Below are 17,684 nucleotides of genomic sequence, written 5' to 3'. Positions count from 1 at the left end.
AAATGGATGACACTGTTATGGTTGGAGAGTAGTCATGTCTTAATAAGTAAACTTGGAGAATGGGCATGGAGCAGTCCAATAAAGTCCAAGAGATTGGCCTTGTTAACCTTACACCAGATCACCATCTATTGTAGGCATTCAATTCATGGTCACTCTGTTTGAGAAGGAAATACAATTCACCCTTGAACAATGTCAGAGTTAGGGGCACCGGCCCCCCTCCCACTCAGTCAAAAATCTGTGTGTGACTTTTGCTTCCCTCAAAACTTACCTACCATTGACTGGAAGCCTTACTGATAACATAACCATTGATTAACACCTATTTTGTATATCATATGCATTATATACTATATTCTTACACTAAAGAAGGCTAAAGAAAACTTATTAAGAAAATCATAAGGAAGAGAAAATACATTCATAGTACTGTACTGCATTTATTGGGGGGAAAAAAAAAAGCCCACATGTAAGTGGACCACTACAGTTCAAACCCATGTTGTTCAAGAGTTAACCGTAACTTACTCTTTCTTCATCAAAATTACTTTCCAAGTAAACTCTGATGAAGCATTAAATCAGAGAGACTCTGGGATGTTATGCTTAAGCACAGATGGATTGGAATTTGGAAGCAGAAACATTCAGAAGCCCACGCTGTGTTGAGCAAACTGGGATCTCCACTTTTCCTGGGAAGGACCCAGGCCTGATGAGGGCTTTAACTGTTATTTCTTTCACCGAAGATATGCCCATTCCACGATAGGAAGACATGGATGCAGGTAGGGTTGGCAGCCATGGAAAAACCATTATGGAGCCTCTGGTCACAGGAGACTCGGTATCAACCTCATTCAGAGGCTCTTTCAGGATACTCAAATTTGTATTCCACTCTAACTATCCAGATATCAGGCCAGATATGTTAGCAGCGGGGGTTCCCTATAATGAGCTGAAAGCTTTGACCATTGTCCAACATTCAGAGAAAAGTATATACAGGATACATGGGCCCCCCTGCTCAACATTTTCTGGGTTCCTGTTGTGAACATTTTAGAGATGGAGATTATTTTCCACTTGATCATTTAATGATCAACCGTGCTCTATTCAGTTCAGCTTTACTTTTCCCCCAGAGTCTTAAGAAGCGACGCTTATTTTCTCCCTGGCCAACAGGACCCGTGGACCCTATGAAGATCTTCTGCAGTTGCAGACTCCTTTTTGGCCAGTGCTTCAAATGGGCTGGTCATAAATTGTGTGATGGCTGTTGGCAGGCACTTTGTCTTCAGACCCCAGTAACATACCCAGAGATGTCCAGCCCGATGTTCATTATCTATCTTGTAATGTCATGTGGCCACAAAATTGGGCAAGAGAAGGAAAATGAGCTCTTATCCCACAGCTTTAGGTGGCTGCCATGGTGTTTCCTTACGTTCAACCACAGAATGTGAGTCATAAGGGAAGTCACTGCAGGGACTTGACGATGGGTTGAACCACTGTTTTTATTTTGTTTTATGTGTTTCAGATGCAGTTGACTATTCCAACTTGTTTTTTTTTAAATCCTTTGAAATAGAAGTAAGACGGTTTTCAAGACCTTTAGTTCACAGAGTACTCCTCAAACTGAATAAAATTGTCATCAGAATCTCTTTCACACCCGCTTCTGCCTTCCTTTCTTCACCTCCATCCCCGAACTAATTTTATCAACATCTTTTGGTAATGATGATTATCAGTGACTCACCAGACACTCATTCATTTTTCTTCAAGGAAAATATTTTGCGGGCAGGAATATTCTTTGCCTTTCCACACTGATGTTCACTTGAGTGGTTTTCTTTTTGTTGTTGTTGTTTCGTTGTTGTTGTTGTTTTTTAGTGTTCTAAATTGAAGTGTTTTCTTTGAGCCCATAAAGCATTTGCTTCCCCCCGACACACATACGCTTTTGCTCTCTGGCTGTCTCCATCTCTCTGTCAAATAAATAAATAACAGTTGTGCTATTTTTCTTTTCTCTCTTCAGAGGGATGAGGAGACCTGCCCAGAGCTACCACATTCCTGCTCCTGTTCTGAAGTCAATACGGGGACTCTGGGACCAGCAGGCCCACCAGTAAGTCTTGCCTCGTTCAGACTTAAATGTTCTTTAATAATATTCATAGCTATCACTTGTTGTGTGTCTAGTATGTGCTTGCCCCTGTGCTAAACACGTACTTAGTCCTATGAGCAAACCGAAGCACAGAGATGTTAAGAAATTTGCCTAAAGTGAGGCGCCTGCGTGGCTCAGTGGTTAAGTGTCTGCCTTTGGCTCAGGTCATGATCCCAGAGTCCTGGAATCAAAGCCCCACATCAAGCCTCTTGCTCAGCAGGGAGCCTGCTTCTCCCTCTCCATCTGCGCCCCACCTCCTCCCCCCCACATACACACTTTTGCTCTCTGGCTGTCTCCATCTCTCTGTCAAATAAATAAATAAAATCTTTTAAAAAAAGAAAAGAAAAGAAAAAGAAACTTGCCTAAAGAGCACAGCTTCTCTTTAAATCCAGATCTCTGTGACCCCTATATATTTGACCTCTATATTATACTGTCTTTGAAATTGTTACATATTTCAAAATCTTCCCTTTAAATTCCTGTGGTCTATGTTCAGTGTGAATGTCTCAAACGTTTGCCCTCTACTTGCACCTGTAAGATTTGCATATCTTTCCTTTGCCCATTATGCGTTAAAATTGATCCATGAAGGAAGGATTTTGAATTCACCAGGAAAAATACCCTATATGAACATGAAGTTCTCCACTGCTGATGAAAACTTCCTGCAAAAATGGGGAGAGAGGGAGATTGGCCCTGTGGGAGGTAGAGAGAAGGAGGAAGAAGGAAGGAGGGAGGGAGAGAAAGAAAGAAAATACCTTTGTAAAATATAAAATGTATAAAATTGCACTACCTGGCTCTTCGAATTTACCATGATGGATCTTTCCTTTTTTAAAAAAATGTTTTATTTATTTATTTATTTATTTATTTATTTATTTATTTGACAGAGAAAGAAATCACAAGTAGGCAGAGAGGCAGATGGTGGGGGGCGGGGAAGCAGGCTTCCTGCTGGGCAGAGAGCCCAATGCTGGGCTCGATCCCAGGACCCCAAGATCACGACCCAAGCCGAAGGCAGCAGCCCAACCCACTGAGCCACCCGGGTGCCCCGAATCTTTCCATTGAATGTGTTTAAGTGTCATTTTCTATCTGACCTTCTAACCTGGGGGTATGGGTATTTCCTTAAGGTAATATAGTTGGTCTATGGTTAGGAAAGGGCAAATGGATCAAGGCAGAAAGACAGAGAAAACATGGAGAAGAAATACAAGCAAATAAAGAAATCCAGACCTTGCAGGAGGAATATTCGGATGTCCCACTAGTCCTTGCTCACTGGCTGCGGGAGACAGGTGGGCCCGCGCACATGCGTGCAATAGACCACACAGGCAGCATGAAGGTTCACTCCAGGTTGCCCCCCCATCAGAATTTTCCTTCATCTGTGTACCACATTACCTGAACTGAACAAAAAGGAGGAGAACCTGCTGAATGTGTCTGAAATATATCCCAGCAGCCTCTCCTTTGCCTTTGGCATATAGAACATTCTTTCAAGTGCAGACGTAGAACCCAACTCTTTTTTTTTTTTTTCTTTTTTGAACAGAAGGCTCTTTATCCCAAAGAAGCCAAGGTGGAGTCATGGTAAAAGCATTAAATTTAAATCTTAAGACTAGACAAGTCTCTGAACCACTGTAAACCCCCATTTCTCCACATATGTAAATGAACACGCACCTCTCTGACTTTCTGAGGAATACATAAGATAATATACATATCAGTATTCTGTGCATTATGAAACATCAGTCAAATGAAAGGATTTGCCTTTAGTTTAATGTTGGAATTGGAAACACAGATTTGCTTTCAACTGTGTATAGATTGATTTTTTTTTTAACCCAAAAGTATGTCTTTGAGGGGCATCTGGGTGGCACAATTGATTAAGCATCTGACTCTTGGTTTCAGCTCATCCCGGGACCTCAGAGTTATGAGATCAAGCCCTGTTGGTCCCTTCTGCATTCATGTGCTCTCTCTCTCAAATAAATAAATATATCTTTTTAAAAAAACGGTATGACTTTGAACTTTATCAAAGGTAATGCACATTATTCTGTTACATAAACTAGAGTTTATGACCCATGACTGTGGAGCATTTCCCTATTACACTATTATTACGGTGGATATCCTTTTATGTCTCTGCAAACATGAGTTGAGTGCTCTTATGGTTACACTGAGGATCAGATTTGTTGAAGGATAAGGAGGGTGTATCTTCAGCCTCATGAAGAAACCACTAATTGCCTTTCCAGATGCTTGTCCAAGTTATCCTCTCCCACAAACTCTAGAAAAGGTCTGGTTTCCCTGCATCTCACCAGCACAGTGGTCTTGCCAGATTTAAGAACTTTTACTAATCTGATGGGTATAAAACCCTGTGTTTGTTGTTTATTTTATTCATTCATTTATTTTTCTTGAGAGAAAAAGAGAGAGAGAGAGAGAATGAGTGGGGAGGGGCAGAGGGAGAGAGAGAATCTTTTTTTTTTTTTTAAGATTTTATTTATTTATTTGACAGACAGAGACCACAAGTAGGCAGAGAGGCAGAGAGAGAGGGGGAAGCAGGCTCCCCGCTGAGCAGATAGCCCGATGCGGGGCTCGATCCCATGACCCCGAGATCATGACAGATTCCATGCCCAGCACAGGACTTGGGGCTTGATCTCAAGACCCAGAAATCATGACCCCAGCTGAAATCAAGAGTCAAACAACTGAGCCACCCAGGCGCCCCTGTGGTTGTTATTTTAAATAAGACTTCCCCTTTGTGCTAGAAGGATGGAGCAATTTTTCATTTGCCTCTGAGTCATTTGGATTCCTTTCTATATAAATACCTGTTTATAAACTTTTCTTGGATTTTGTGGTGCAGAGAATTTTTGCTTTTCGTTTCTAAGTGGTTTTATGTATTCTGGACACAAATCCTTTATTAATGATACGGTTTACAAATGTCATTTCCTGGCCTGTGGCTTGCATGTCGTTGTTTATAGGAGTTTTTATTGTCTAGAAATTTTAATGCTGGTGTAGTTAAATTTAATATTTCTGTGAGCTATCATTTGTTATGTTTTCCTCTTTTTAGCCATGGTTCACTTAGAAGTGTCTTTTAAAGTTTCCGATCATATGTGCAATTTTAATTTTTTTCTTGTATTAATTTTATTGCACTTTTTTATGGAAGATAGTCTGCAGGGTACCAATTTTGGGACATTTATTGATTCTTTGGCATTTGCTTTGTGTCCTTTTGCCAAGTTTTACAGTTGTTCCATGCATGCTTTAGAAGAGTGTGTTTTCTAATTCTGGGGTTTAGAATTCTAAACATAAATATCCAGTAAATCAAGCTGTAAATTGTGTGGTTAGAATTTTCTTTATCTGCAGTAATTCTTTATCTTTTGATTGCTGAGATAGATGTTTAAAATCTTCTACTTCAATTTCAATCTGTCCAATTTGTTTTGTAATTCTGCATTGTATATCCTGAGGTTGTGTTATAAGGTACAAAAAATTGAAAACCTTCATGTTGCTAGTGACTTGCCATATCAACATTTCTCTTTTGGATTGTTTTCCTGGTACATGTATATATTTTTTATTTGAATTCAATTAGCCAACATATAGTACATCATTAGTTTCAGGTGTAGAGCTCAGTAATTCATCAGTTGCATATAACACCCAGTGCTCATCACATCACATGCCCTCCTTAATGCCCATTTTCTTCATCCTTTTAGTTTTCAGCATTTTTGTTGTCTTTGTATTTGAGATGTTCTATTTAAGTAGTATATGGCTAGGTGTTGTTTTCAATCTGGTTTTGCAATATTTTTCTTTTTAGAGTTTAGTCCGTTCATTCCATTGTTTGTGACAATTAACCTCTTTGGGCTAATATTCCAATCTATCACCTTAATTTTTGCTTTCTATTTAACCCACATGATATATATGCGCCTTCTTTCGTTGGTCAAGGCTTTATGTACTCATTTACACTTTCTGGTTTTTTTGTTGTTATTATTTTCTTCTCCCGTCCGCTATTTTGGAAGTCTGTAGCTGTTCTTTTAATGGTCAACCAAGAGATTTTAACAAACATATTTAGCTTGACAAAGTCTAAAAAGAATCAAGATTTTCACCCATATTTCAATAGATATGATATTCTTGGAATATTTTTCTCTTAGATCATCCTTTTTATAATTTATGCACTGTTGCTATCCAGTATTTTTGTATGTTTTTTAACATCATAAACTAGATATTTTATTAGTACTCAGTATAAATTACTATGTGTTAAGACTTGCCTCCATACTTGCTATTTCTTTGCTCACAATATCTTCTGGTATCCTTTTTATTTCTCCTGGAATTCAGCCTTTGGATGTTCCTTCCTTCCATCTTCCTTCCTTTCTTTCTTTCCTTCCTTCCTCCCTTCTTTTAGAGAGAGAGAGTGCAAGCAAGCAGGGGGAGGGGCAGAGAGAGGGGGACACAGAATCTCAAGCAGACTCCCCACTGAGTGCAGAACCCTCCTTGGGGCTCTATCTCACAACCCTGAGATCATGACCTTGAAGCCGAAACCAAGACTCAGACACTTAACCAACTATGCCACCCAGGTGCCCCAGGATGTTCCTTTAAGGAGACTATTGATAGAAAATTTTCAATTTTTGTTCATCACAAAATATTATCATATTTTCATATCATATTATCAAAAGATAGTTTTGATGGTTGTTATAGAGATTGTTGATTGTACCCCCAGCATTAGTTGCACCTGCTTCTTTCTCATAGTAGAATTCGCTGAGTTTTAGCTAAGAACATAGCCTTCAGCTGGGGACTTGACTTCTTAGCATCTGTAAGTGGGTATTGCCTTCTGACCAAGATCTGGCCAGTGAGAGAAAAGCGATATGCAATCAACCTAGACGTTGTTCTTTTTTTTTTTTTTTTAAGATTTTATTTATTTATTTGACAGAGAGAGTGATCACAAGTAGGCAGAGAGGTAGGCAGAGAGGCAGGCAGAGAGAGAGGAGGAAGCAGGCTCCCCGCAGAGCAGAGAGCCTGATGCGGGGCTCGATCCCAGGACCCTGAGATCATGACCTGAGCCGAAGGCAGCGGCTTAATCCACTGAGCCACCCAGGCGCCCCCCTAGATGTTGTTCTTAAGTGAAAACAAAATTACTTCCTTATCTCTTCTTGCCTCTTTCAACAGATTACTCTGGGAACATGTGGTAATGGTTCACTTTGGTAAGCAGTGTCCTAGCACACAGCAGAGCAATAAAATGGAAGCAACTGAGCTTCCACATTGTCTTACATGGTAAAGCTACTCCATGACACCGAACCAGTTATCAGCTCAGATTTTAATATAAGAGAACAATAAGCTTCCTGTCTTGCTTAAAAATTTTTAATATTGGCCTTAATTAAAGCAGTGAGACAACTTTCCAAACTAATAAACGGGAAGATCTTGTTTTCAAGATCCCTTTGTCTTTAGTGACCTGAAGTTCAGCCACAGTGTGCTCTGGGAAGGGGTTTTGATGTAGATGATCTGCCATTTTGGAAAACTTATGACTTTGTGAGTTTGAATGGCAATGTTTCTCGTTAAATTTGGAGTTTTCTTAGTCACTGCCTCCTCATATATTGCCTCTTTCCTATCATCTCCATTATGTTTTTCTGAAATTCAACTGATATACTTTTTTACTCTCAATTTTTCTTAACCTTTTTTATTTCTGCTTGTCTCTCCCGCCTTCCTCTGTGTGATTTCTTCCAATTTAGTTTCTAGTGTATTCTACATTAGCTATGTTTAATACACTATTAACCTATCCATTGTATTTCTGATTTCGATGATTATATTTAGCAAAGCTGGAAGTTAAATTTGGTTCCTTTTCAGAACTTCTGGGCATTTCTATACCCTTTCTTCTTTTGTAATACTTCAAAACTATTTTTTCTTTCAATATTTCAAACATAGTTTATTTTTTTTATCTGATCATCTCAATATCTGCATTGTATGTGGTTCTGAGTCTGCCATTTTTCTTTTCTGCTGGTGTTACTCACATTATCTTGTTTCCATATGTATTTTGTGATTTGGGAGGGTATATATTTAAGTTTGTATTACTTGAAATTTTATCTCAGGGGATATTATGAGCCATTTTGGGGCTATATTCCTCCAAAGAATATCTGTGCCTGCTTCTGCTAAGCTCCTGGTTACACAGCCAACTGAAATCCACATAGACGTTGTTTGCTCCTGACAGGTGATGATCCCTAGATTGTACGAGAATCAGCTTCTGGGTAATATTACTTAGCAAAGACATTTCCTGCTCCTCCCATAGCTGCATTGGAAGCAACGTCTTGGTCATTCACCTGCTATTTTTTATTGTCCCCCCCTCCCCCACCGATTCACAGTGAGCTTTAAAGAACATTTTGTTTTCTGCCCTGCCCCCACCTTGTTCACATTTCCTTGCTTTGCATAAGCTCTACAATACAGACTTTGCAGCAGTCCTGAACCATTTTCTCCATCTTCCCCCAAGGCAGTCTCTGTGCACATGCTTGCTTCTCTGGCTTTTGTTTCTTCTTCATTGCTGGTATTTATACATTCAGTTCTTAATTATAATAATGTTTATTTTATTTTAAGCAGCATTAATAAGCTTTATTAGCTGGAGGGTTTTCAAGTGTTTTCATCTGCAATACTGCTGGAACAGGTTGTAAAATATTTACATATGACCTAAGAGTCAGACTTTGTAATGAGAAAAAAGCAGCAGAGAAGTGAAAGAGAAGGGTTGAGCTCTGGCTTAGAGAGAAAGATATAAAATAGGGGGAAAGCTATTGAAATTTTCAAATATTTAAAGCATAATAAACTATTCAAGAAATAGTATCCCGAACAATATGAAGTAAACCCTAATCATTTAACATAGTTGTGATTATTTTCTCATTCAAGAATATATACGTGGGTGTTTTATGCCAATAAATCTACAACAGAACTGTAGGAAGGCATGGGTGAATGAACCATATTCCCTTTGCCTAAACTAACACTTTCTTATTAAAAGGATGGATGGTGGGGCACCTGGGTGGCTCAGTGGGTTGGGCCTCTGGTTTGGCTCAGGTCATGGTCTCGGGGTCCTGGGATCAAGTCCCGTGTCGGGCTCTCTGCTCTGCTGGGAGTCTGCTTCCTCCTCTCTCTCTCTCTCTCTCTCTCTCTCTCTCTCTGCCTACTTGTGATCTCTCTGTGTCAGATAAATAAATAAATAAAATATTAAAAAACAAAACAAAACAAAAAGGATGGAAGTTAACATCCACAAAAGTGTATTGAATTCTTATCATGTGCTCAGTGTTGAAGGTTAAGGATAAGGTGCAAAACAAGTTACAAATATAAAAGGTTCCAGGCTTTTAGACAAGATGCCTGTGGCATGAATAGTTGTGAACCAAGTTGTCACATTTGAACAAAACCTGCAGTTAAACACCAATCATTAAAGATGCACAGGGAAAGGTAAAGAGTTTGTGCCAGAATGGTATATTAATTGGGAAGAACTGCGCTTGCTGCAAGGAACAGAAAGTTTGACTGGCACAGTAGTGTAAACCATTGGGACATTTAGGTATTTATTGTTTGCTCAACAAAAGATTTAGAGGTGGATGGTCCCCCAGGCTTGTCCCAGCCTCCCACCTTTCTTTCTGTAGGCTTGTGGCCTCTTGATGACATTGGCCTAAAGTGGTTAATGTGCCCATTCCTGGTTGCAAAGAAGGTGGGGCAAGCAAATCCGTCTTTTTCAGCCTTTGTAGTAGGAGAAACAAAATAGAGAAGGATGTCAGGAAGGACTGTTTGGTAGCCAACCAACAGTGTCTGCCACTCTGAGGAAAAATATTTGCATCCTGCCTAGCAGTGAAAGGTGTGGTATCCAAATACTTGAGGAATGTCTACACATTAAAGAGAAGAAGAAATGCAACCCATTAGAAAACTGAGTAAGGTATAGAAATTAATAGTTGCATTGAGATGAAATGCCAATGGGCAAAAGTTGTAAGTGATGCCCATTAGCATAGTGTTAAGAGAAATGAAAATTAAAATAAAAGTAAAATATTATTTTCATCAATTAGTTTGGTAAAAATGTAAAGTTTGACAACATTGTGGGGGAGGAAAAATAATTTTCCCTCTACCCTTCTGGGTTCTTGACTAAGACACCATTTTAATAAAAATATTAACAGAAGAAAAACAATCAGGAGTTTAATAACACATGCACTTCCTGTATACATGGAGATACCTGGAAAACTGAGTAACTCCCCAAAGTGGCTGAAGCCATCACTTTAAATATCATCTTCAGCTAAAGACAAAAAAAAGAAATGGGGGAATGGGGAGTCGAATTGGAGAGGTTACCAGGAAAGGCGCAGTAGGCAAGGAAGAGACTGTTACGCAGTCCCCAGGCTCTGCCTTTTTCATAAATAAGTTTCTAGAAGTTTCTCTAGTTTCTCCCTTTCTTCCTGATACAGAGAGGGAGACACTTTTACAAATGGAGACATCCCTCATAAATGTAAATGTCTCCTATAAAACTTTTACTCGGTTTTTCATTTTCAGGCTTCTCCTATGTCTGCAGTTTCTTTCTTTTTTTTTTTTTAAAGATTTATTTATTTGACAGAGAGAGATCACGAGTAAGCAGAGAGGCAGGCAGAGAGAGAGGAGGAAGCAGGCTCCCCGCGGAGCAGAGAGCCCGACGTGGGGCTCGATCCCAGGACCCCAAGATCATGACCCGAGCCGAAGGCAGAGGCTTAACCCACTGAGCCACCCAGGTGCCCCTATGTCTGCAGTTTCTTAAATAATCAGACTGAAATAATCCTATGCCAAAGGGGCACACTGTGAGGTGACAAATTCTGCTCCCCTTCAAGATCAAGTAGTGACTAAGGTTTAGAGAAGCAGGAACCCTCTTAAACTCTTGGTAGACGAGTAAACTGGCACAGCTTTTTTGGAGTTTGACAGTATATTGGCCTACCCACCAAATTTCCTTTATAATTCCACTTGTTGATATCCTAAATACTTAAATATTAAACTTTGTGCTTCAGGGCTGTATAAGGGTGTTAACTACAGAAGTGTTTAAACAGCAAAAGGAGGGCGCCTGGGTGGCTCAGTGGGTTAAATCCTCTGCCTTCAGCTCAGGTCTTGATCCCAGAGTCCTGGGATCAAGCCCCACATTGGGCTGACTGTGCAGCGGGGAGCCTGCTTCCCCCTCTCTCTCTCTGCCTGCCGCTCTGCCTACTAGTGATCTGTCAAAGAAATAAATAAAATCTTTAAGAAAAAAAAAGAGCAAAAGGATAAAAAAGGAGGGGGCCACCTGGGTGGCTCAGTTGGTTAAGTGTCTGCATTTGGCTCAGGTCATGATCCCAGGATTCTGGGATCAAGCCCCACATTGGGCTCCCTGCTCAGGGGTTGTCTGCCTTTCCTTCTCCCTCTGCTCCTCCTCCTGCTTATGCGCTCTCTCTCTCAAATAAATAAAAATCTTTTAAAAAAATAAACAAAAAAAAATGTGTAAGCAAACCCTACATTTCCAGTCATGAAGAATAGTTAAACAAACAACTGTATAATCCATTAATTTGTTAATAAGTTAACAATGTTCTTGTTATACTGTTACAAGTTAATGTTAATCATAGAAAAGAATCTCTAAAATATATTAAGTTAAAAAACTTAGAAGTATGTAAAAAGTGTGATATCACATATGTAATTTATAATACATCATATAATAGCACGATAATACTACAGGTAATATTTTCTATAGGTACGTACATGCAGAAAATGCAGATTTATAATTGTATTTTAAAAGTCTAGAGGAGGGGCACCCAGATGGCTCAGTGGTTAAGAGTCTGCCTTCGGCTTGGGTCATGATTTCAGGGTCCTGGGATCGAGCCCCACATTGGGCTCTCTGCTCAGCGGGAAATCTTCTTCACCCTCTGCCCTCCCCCTGTTTGTGCGCTCTCTCACTGTCTCTCAAATAAATAAAAACTTAAAAAAAATAGATGAAAGTCTGGAAGATAAGCAACAAGGTATTATTGGGGAGGGGAATGAATTTAAGTCGTTAAAACAAGCTGGAAGAAACCTTCAAGATCACTAGATCCAGTGTTTTCCCAGTCATGCGAGTTTTGCTGATGGTACACGAAATGCTTTTCAGGGTCCTGTACGTAGCAGGAAATAAATTGGAAACACACATTGAGAAAGCTATTCCATTTTCTTTTCTTTTTTTTTTTTTACGATTTTATTTATTTATTTGACAGAGAGAGAGACAGCAAGAGAGGGAGCACAAGCAGGTGGATTGAGAGAGGGAGAAGCAGGCTTCCCACTGAGCAGGGAGCCCGATACGGGGCTCTCAGATCATGACCTGAGCCAGAGACGGATGTTTAATAACCCAGGCACCCCAAGCTATTCCATTTTCAAAGAGCTTTTGAGCCTTCTGGTCAGGTGAAAGAGATAGTTTCAGTCTGGTGCAAATACTTACTCATCTTTTTAACAAAGAATAAGCTCATGGCTCACAGACTTCAATAGAAACAGAATCTAGCTGAATATAAACATTGTAACATTATAGTATGTTTATAAGTTTACCTTCTATTCTGAATAAGTAATACATTTTCAATTAACTATAGTGCGAAAAATATTTGCTTTAAGATTAGATTTAAGTAAACAGTTGGAAAATATTCAGTGTATACACATATATTTTTATGCACATATATACAAATAATGTGTTCCCAGGAATACATACACACATACATATGTATTATGTACATACATATATATCTAGATAAAGAAAATTATATTACGTAATTGTGCAGGTGGTGTGTTAATAAGGCAAAAATATTACAGAGAATGCAAAATAATGAAGTTCCAGTAACACTGATTAGCATTTTATGGTGTAAATAAAATTAAATTGTTACTATTTTTATATTCTTCTTATAATTTAAAAGAGTAATTACAAAGTTGTGGTATAAGACACACAATTTTAGATTAACAGTGTATTTTATTTGCATCTATTAATAGTAGGAGTCTTACACACTAAATTTCAAAAGACTATAGCTTTTTTTAATTTGAAAGGATTTGGCATAGAAGGCTTTCGCAAACTATGAAATCATCTTCAGGAAGAGGTGAGTCTAGGTGGCAAATTTCCAGTAAAGGATCATAATGAACATATACCATTACACAATGAGTTGGCCTTTATTCAAAATAAGAATTACATAATCCATATTATTGAAGAAAATGGATGAAACATGCTGTTTAAGACTTGTCTTTGTGCTAATACTTAACATCTGTTTGCCAGGGTGGTCCAGGACTCCGAGGACCAAAGGGCCAACGAGGTGAACAGGGTCCAAAGGTAATGTTCTCTCTGCATCTCTGTCTTTCTCAAAAATAGCAATAATGTAATTTTGGAGTTCAGTACTGTTTACCCTTTGCAGTCTAGAACCCCTTGTGTTTTTGTGAAAAATTATGTCTAAGTCTTTTCCCTTAAAGACTTTTGTTTTTTCATAAAAGTATTTAAGAACTTTGTGAAAGAAATTTGGTTTCCAGGTCAAAAATAGAATGTCAGTGTTCTGAGTGCTTCAGTTTCCAAGGTAGTGTTCTTTCTCTACCTACAGCAAAGTAAAGGAGAAAAATCTCATCAGGACTAGGCAGCACTCCCTCCCGCGTAATTTCTCAAGTTTTAGAGTCCTATTCCCTCCCCACTAGGTATAATCAAACACACAGCCCTGTTTTCCTTTCTCACTGCCCAGGGCCACCACAGGTGCTGGTGTGGGCCTTGCGCTGCACAAAAGCACCAGCTGAGATGACCAAGACTTGCCAAGCCATGTCCAGGCACACGTTTCCTACTTTGCCCAAAGGCGCCCTGAGGCATGGGCAGAAGCCCAGCCACTAACTGATTTCAGGCCTCACCATCTTCTACCTGGTTTTTGGCAGATCTTCTAACTGGTCTCCTGGCTCCAGTGATTTTGATTTTCTGATGGATTCTTCACATCTGCCCCAAGATTTATTTCTTTAAAGTTATGCTGTGTCATATCATACTTTTAAATCTGTAGTCATGTGCTGCTATTACCTAGACAGTACAATTCGCCTTCCTTGGTGTGGCATTCAAGGCCCTCTGTAATGTGACTCCCCGTTTCCTTTGTACCTGTTGCCCCACATGATCTCCTCTCCACCCGCTTACAGTCTTGACTTACTGCTTCAGTATAGTCACTCACTCAATTTGCATGCTACTTTTTCATGGGGAAGAGAACAAAAAATTTTTACTATAAAACTAGAAACAAATGAAGCAAGGTAGAAGCTAACGTGGGGGGGAGGGGAAAGAAGTAAATGAAAGAAGACTGAAGATAAGGAGGCCCTAGCCAACCCAAAACTCCAATCATGAGATATCGCCTTTTTTGTTTGCTTAATTTTCTGAGATTGTGACATATATCTTAGGCATAGACTTGATGTTTCTTACCTGGCTCCCTCTCTTCTGGTACTACAAGGAGTGGCGGTAATTTGAAAGCCTCTTCTCAGACAGCAGTATACTGGGTCCTCCTCAGTCCCACTTCAGGGCAGTGCCCAGGAGCTCCTGTAGATTCTAGCTTCCTCCCAGCAGGATCCCATTGTTTTTCCAGCATTCTCACTGGGTGATGATTCTGATCATGGAGACTTATGAGAAGTTCAAAGATGTTTGATGATCCCAACATTGACCCCTTACCTCTGATAATCCATTTCTACAGGACCACTACTGAGGTGGTTGCTTCTCCACAATGATTTTGATGAATCACGGATAAAAGTATGAAGTTATTTTAGGAAATATCTTGTTAGATGAAGGATCCTCACATGTCTACCAACGCAATAGTGTAGGAACGGATGAAGTATAGCTTCCATATGGAAAGCCCCATGCTGTGTTATTTTCCATTTTGTGGGTCCATATTTCAATTGTAGCAAACAGATAATAAAAATTATCTTAAATTATCTTAATTATCTTAATTAATTATCTTAATTATCTTAAAGCAGCCCTGCTGCTGGGCTCTCCAAGTCATTTTGTCTCATACTGTATAGAATAAAATGAGATCACATACTTTCTGCCTTTCTGCTCCATTCTTAGTTCCTTAATAATATTTAATTAATGTATGATTAAATGATTATAAGCATTATAATACTTATCAATTACTGGTTTGTCTCTTCCATCATATTTTTTAAATCTATCTCTGTCTCTCCTCCTCTTACACTATGTCTCTTGTAAGAATAGTTTTCATTTATTTTCTGCATCCTCACTTCCAAGTTTTGTTTTGTTTTATTTTGTTTTGTTTTGTTTTTGGTACATAAATGTTTGTAGCATCTTTATTCACAATAGCAAAAAAATTGAAATCATTCAAATGTTCATTAATAGGTGAATGAACAACTTTCTGTATAGCCATGCAATGGAGTCAAAAGGAACATACTATGGAAACATGCAAAAAAATGTATGAAACTCAACACCACTCTGACCCATGAAAGAAGCATGAACCAATGATGTTCACAGTATATAATTCCATTTACATATAACCAGAATCGCACTTAACCTGCATATGACTTCTCTTCCTATAAGAATCCTATAAAATTGCTCTTATTAAGGTTACTGATCACCTCCTTGTTATCAAATCCATGACTACAGTTTCATTCCTATCTTACATGAGGTCTCTACAGCGTTTGATACAGTTGGGCACCTTCCTATTAGAAATTCCCACACAGCCCCGCCCCTTTGGCCTTTCCTACACTGCTTAGGCTTCTCTTTCTCCCCTTTCTACCTGCTTTTCATCTCATCTTTACCAGTTTCTTCTGTTACTGTCTCAGCAGTCTCCCTAAGAACCTCACCCACAAACACATCTCCAGCGACTCCAAAATCCATCCCAGCTCAGACATCTCTCTATCCCCAGACAGTTGGACGTGTCCACACGGTTATCCCCATGCACTTGAAACATAACCGACTACGCTCATTATCTGCCCCAACGTTTTCTTCTGCGTTGCTTGCCCCAAGTAACGGATTCGTCAGCTTCACATTTAACATGATGTCCACGTGTTGGAAACCTTAACTTTTATTAGTTTTCACTGGAGTCCCAGAATGAGAGAAGGACAAGGAGAAGAGGTTGAGGAGGTATTTTTTCTGGAACTACGATTACAGAGGTGATAGAGCTTTAGCCAAATCCCAAGGTCCAAACTGTGGAAATAAGAGTTCCTAATAGAACAGGAGTGCCTGATTCTGAGAAGAAAGGAAATCAAGTAACAGTGCCCTGAGGGCAGGTCATGAGACAGACAAGGAAGAGGCATGAGGACACAAGAGAAGGAAGAAAACAGGGACTGGGTGCCAAGTCTTCAGTAATGCAGGAGTGCCCCCAGGATGGGTAGCTGACAGAATCCCATCCCAGCCGGATGGGATGAACCTCCATGCCACAGACCAGGAGGGTGGTCTCGAAGTACTTTCTCTCTTTCGGATTTGTTATGGAGTGTGGGGGGTCTCGTTACTCACAGAGTTGGCATAGCCTTCTTATTTACGGAAGAAAAAAATTAAAGTTGCAGCAACTCCTATGTGTTTACTCTCTTGGTTTACTGATGACATCTTGTCTGGGAGGTGTACAATCTAAGGCATGTTGCTTTGCTATCCTGTCAGCATTTTGTGTCTTAGGAACATTTCTGTAAGGAAATAAATTACAAGTGCTCTAAGCAGAAATACCGTTTGAGTACCAAGAATCTAACTTGCCTCTGGAATGATTTTCTTCTCTTGTGTTCCAGGGACCAGAGGGTCCTCGAGGTGACACAGGCCCTCCAGGACCCCAGGGGCCCCCTGGACCCCAAGGACCAAGTGGTCTGTCCATTCAAGGAATGCCTGTGAGTAGTGTGTAAACATTTGGGTGAATTTTATTGAGATCCCTTTTTCATGAGTTCTAAAGAGTGAACTTTTGTCTTCTGTGCCCTTTATATAATGAGCCTCAGTCCCTTTCAACCCCTAAAAAAAGAATTGAGAAATGAAAGTATTAACTGAGAGATCATGAGTTCATTCATTAGCTAATGTTTTGTTAAGTGTTGACGGTTTTTACAAACGGATACATCCACACAGAATAGGTAGATCTATAAGCAATTTGCCTAAGGAGCAAAATGGGGCTATGACAATTGTTTTCCTTTTTCTTGTTGGATCAAGTCCTTAACAGATGTAATAAAATCTAGAAAGTAACAAGTTGTTCATTATGGATATGTAGTAATCATGGATATAGGTTGATGGAAGCCATTTATTTATGATTTTTATCTCAATGGGCATCAAAAGACAGGGCATTTAGGTGGAGTTTGAGATTATAAACAGTGTATTTTATATAGCCTACACTGTAAAAGCTGTTTCTGTCACGGAAAATAAACTTAATACCACTTACTGATTTTCATTAATCTTCCTTTAGGGATCAAGATTTCAAGAATAAAACCAATTTCTATAAACTAAAATTAATATTTGAAACAAAGAAGCCTTTTAAGCACATTTTTAACCATCTTTCTGGGCATATGACTCTGTCTCCCTCACTGAGAAATTTCCTGTTCTGTGTTATTTTCATGGTTTAGAAAGCATTAGCATTCCAGTGACTCAATTGGTACTACTCCTAGTAAGCCTTTGGTAAGGTCTTGCTACCTGCCAGGTTCTGTGTTTGCTTTTATGTTCCTATATCTTTCTAGCCAAAACAAAAGCAGAACTCTAGATAGA

General features: G+C 39.3%; 1 protein-coding gene across 4 annotated transcripts in view; it reads left to right on the top strand.

Moving 5' to 3' along the window:
- COL14A1 (collagen type XIV alpha 1 chain) overlaps positions 1-17,684 on the top strand; it is a 226,161-nt gene that overhangs the window by 157,978 nt on the left and 50,499 nt on the right. For all 4 annotated transcript variants that reach the window (XM_046025660.1, XM_046025646.1, XM_046025653.1 and 1 more), the window contains 3 exons: positions 1,979-2,065; positions 13,275-13,328; positions 16,733-16,828. In XM_046025660.1, coding sequence (XP_045881616.1) covers positions 1,979-2,065; positions 13,275-13,328; positions 16,733-16,828 — 237 coding nt within the window. The remainder of the gene's footprint in view (positions 1-1,978; positions 2,066-13,274; positions 13,329-16,732; positions 16,829-17,684) is intronic.

This window comes from Meles meles, chromosome 1, assembly GCF_922984935.1.
Source record: "Meles meles chromosome 1, mMelMel3.1 paternal haplotype, whole genome shotgun sequence".
NCBI lineage: Eukaryota > Metazoa > Chordata > Mammalia > Carnivora > Mustelidae > Meles > Meles meles.
Note: the sequence above shows the minus strand (reverse complement) of the source record. Positions and strands in the feature narration are given on the sequence as shown.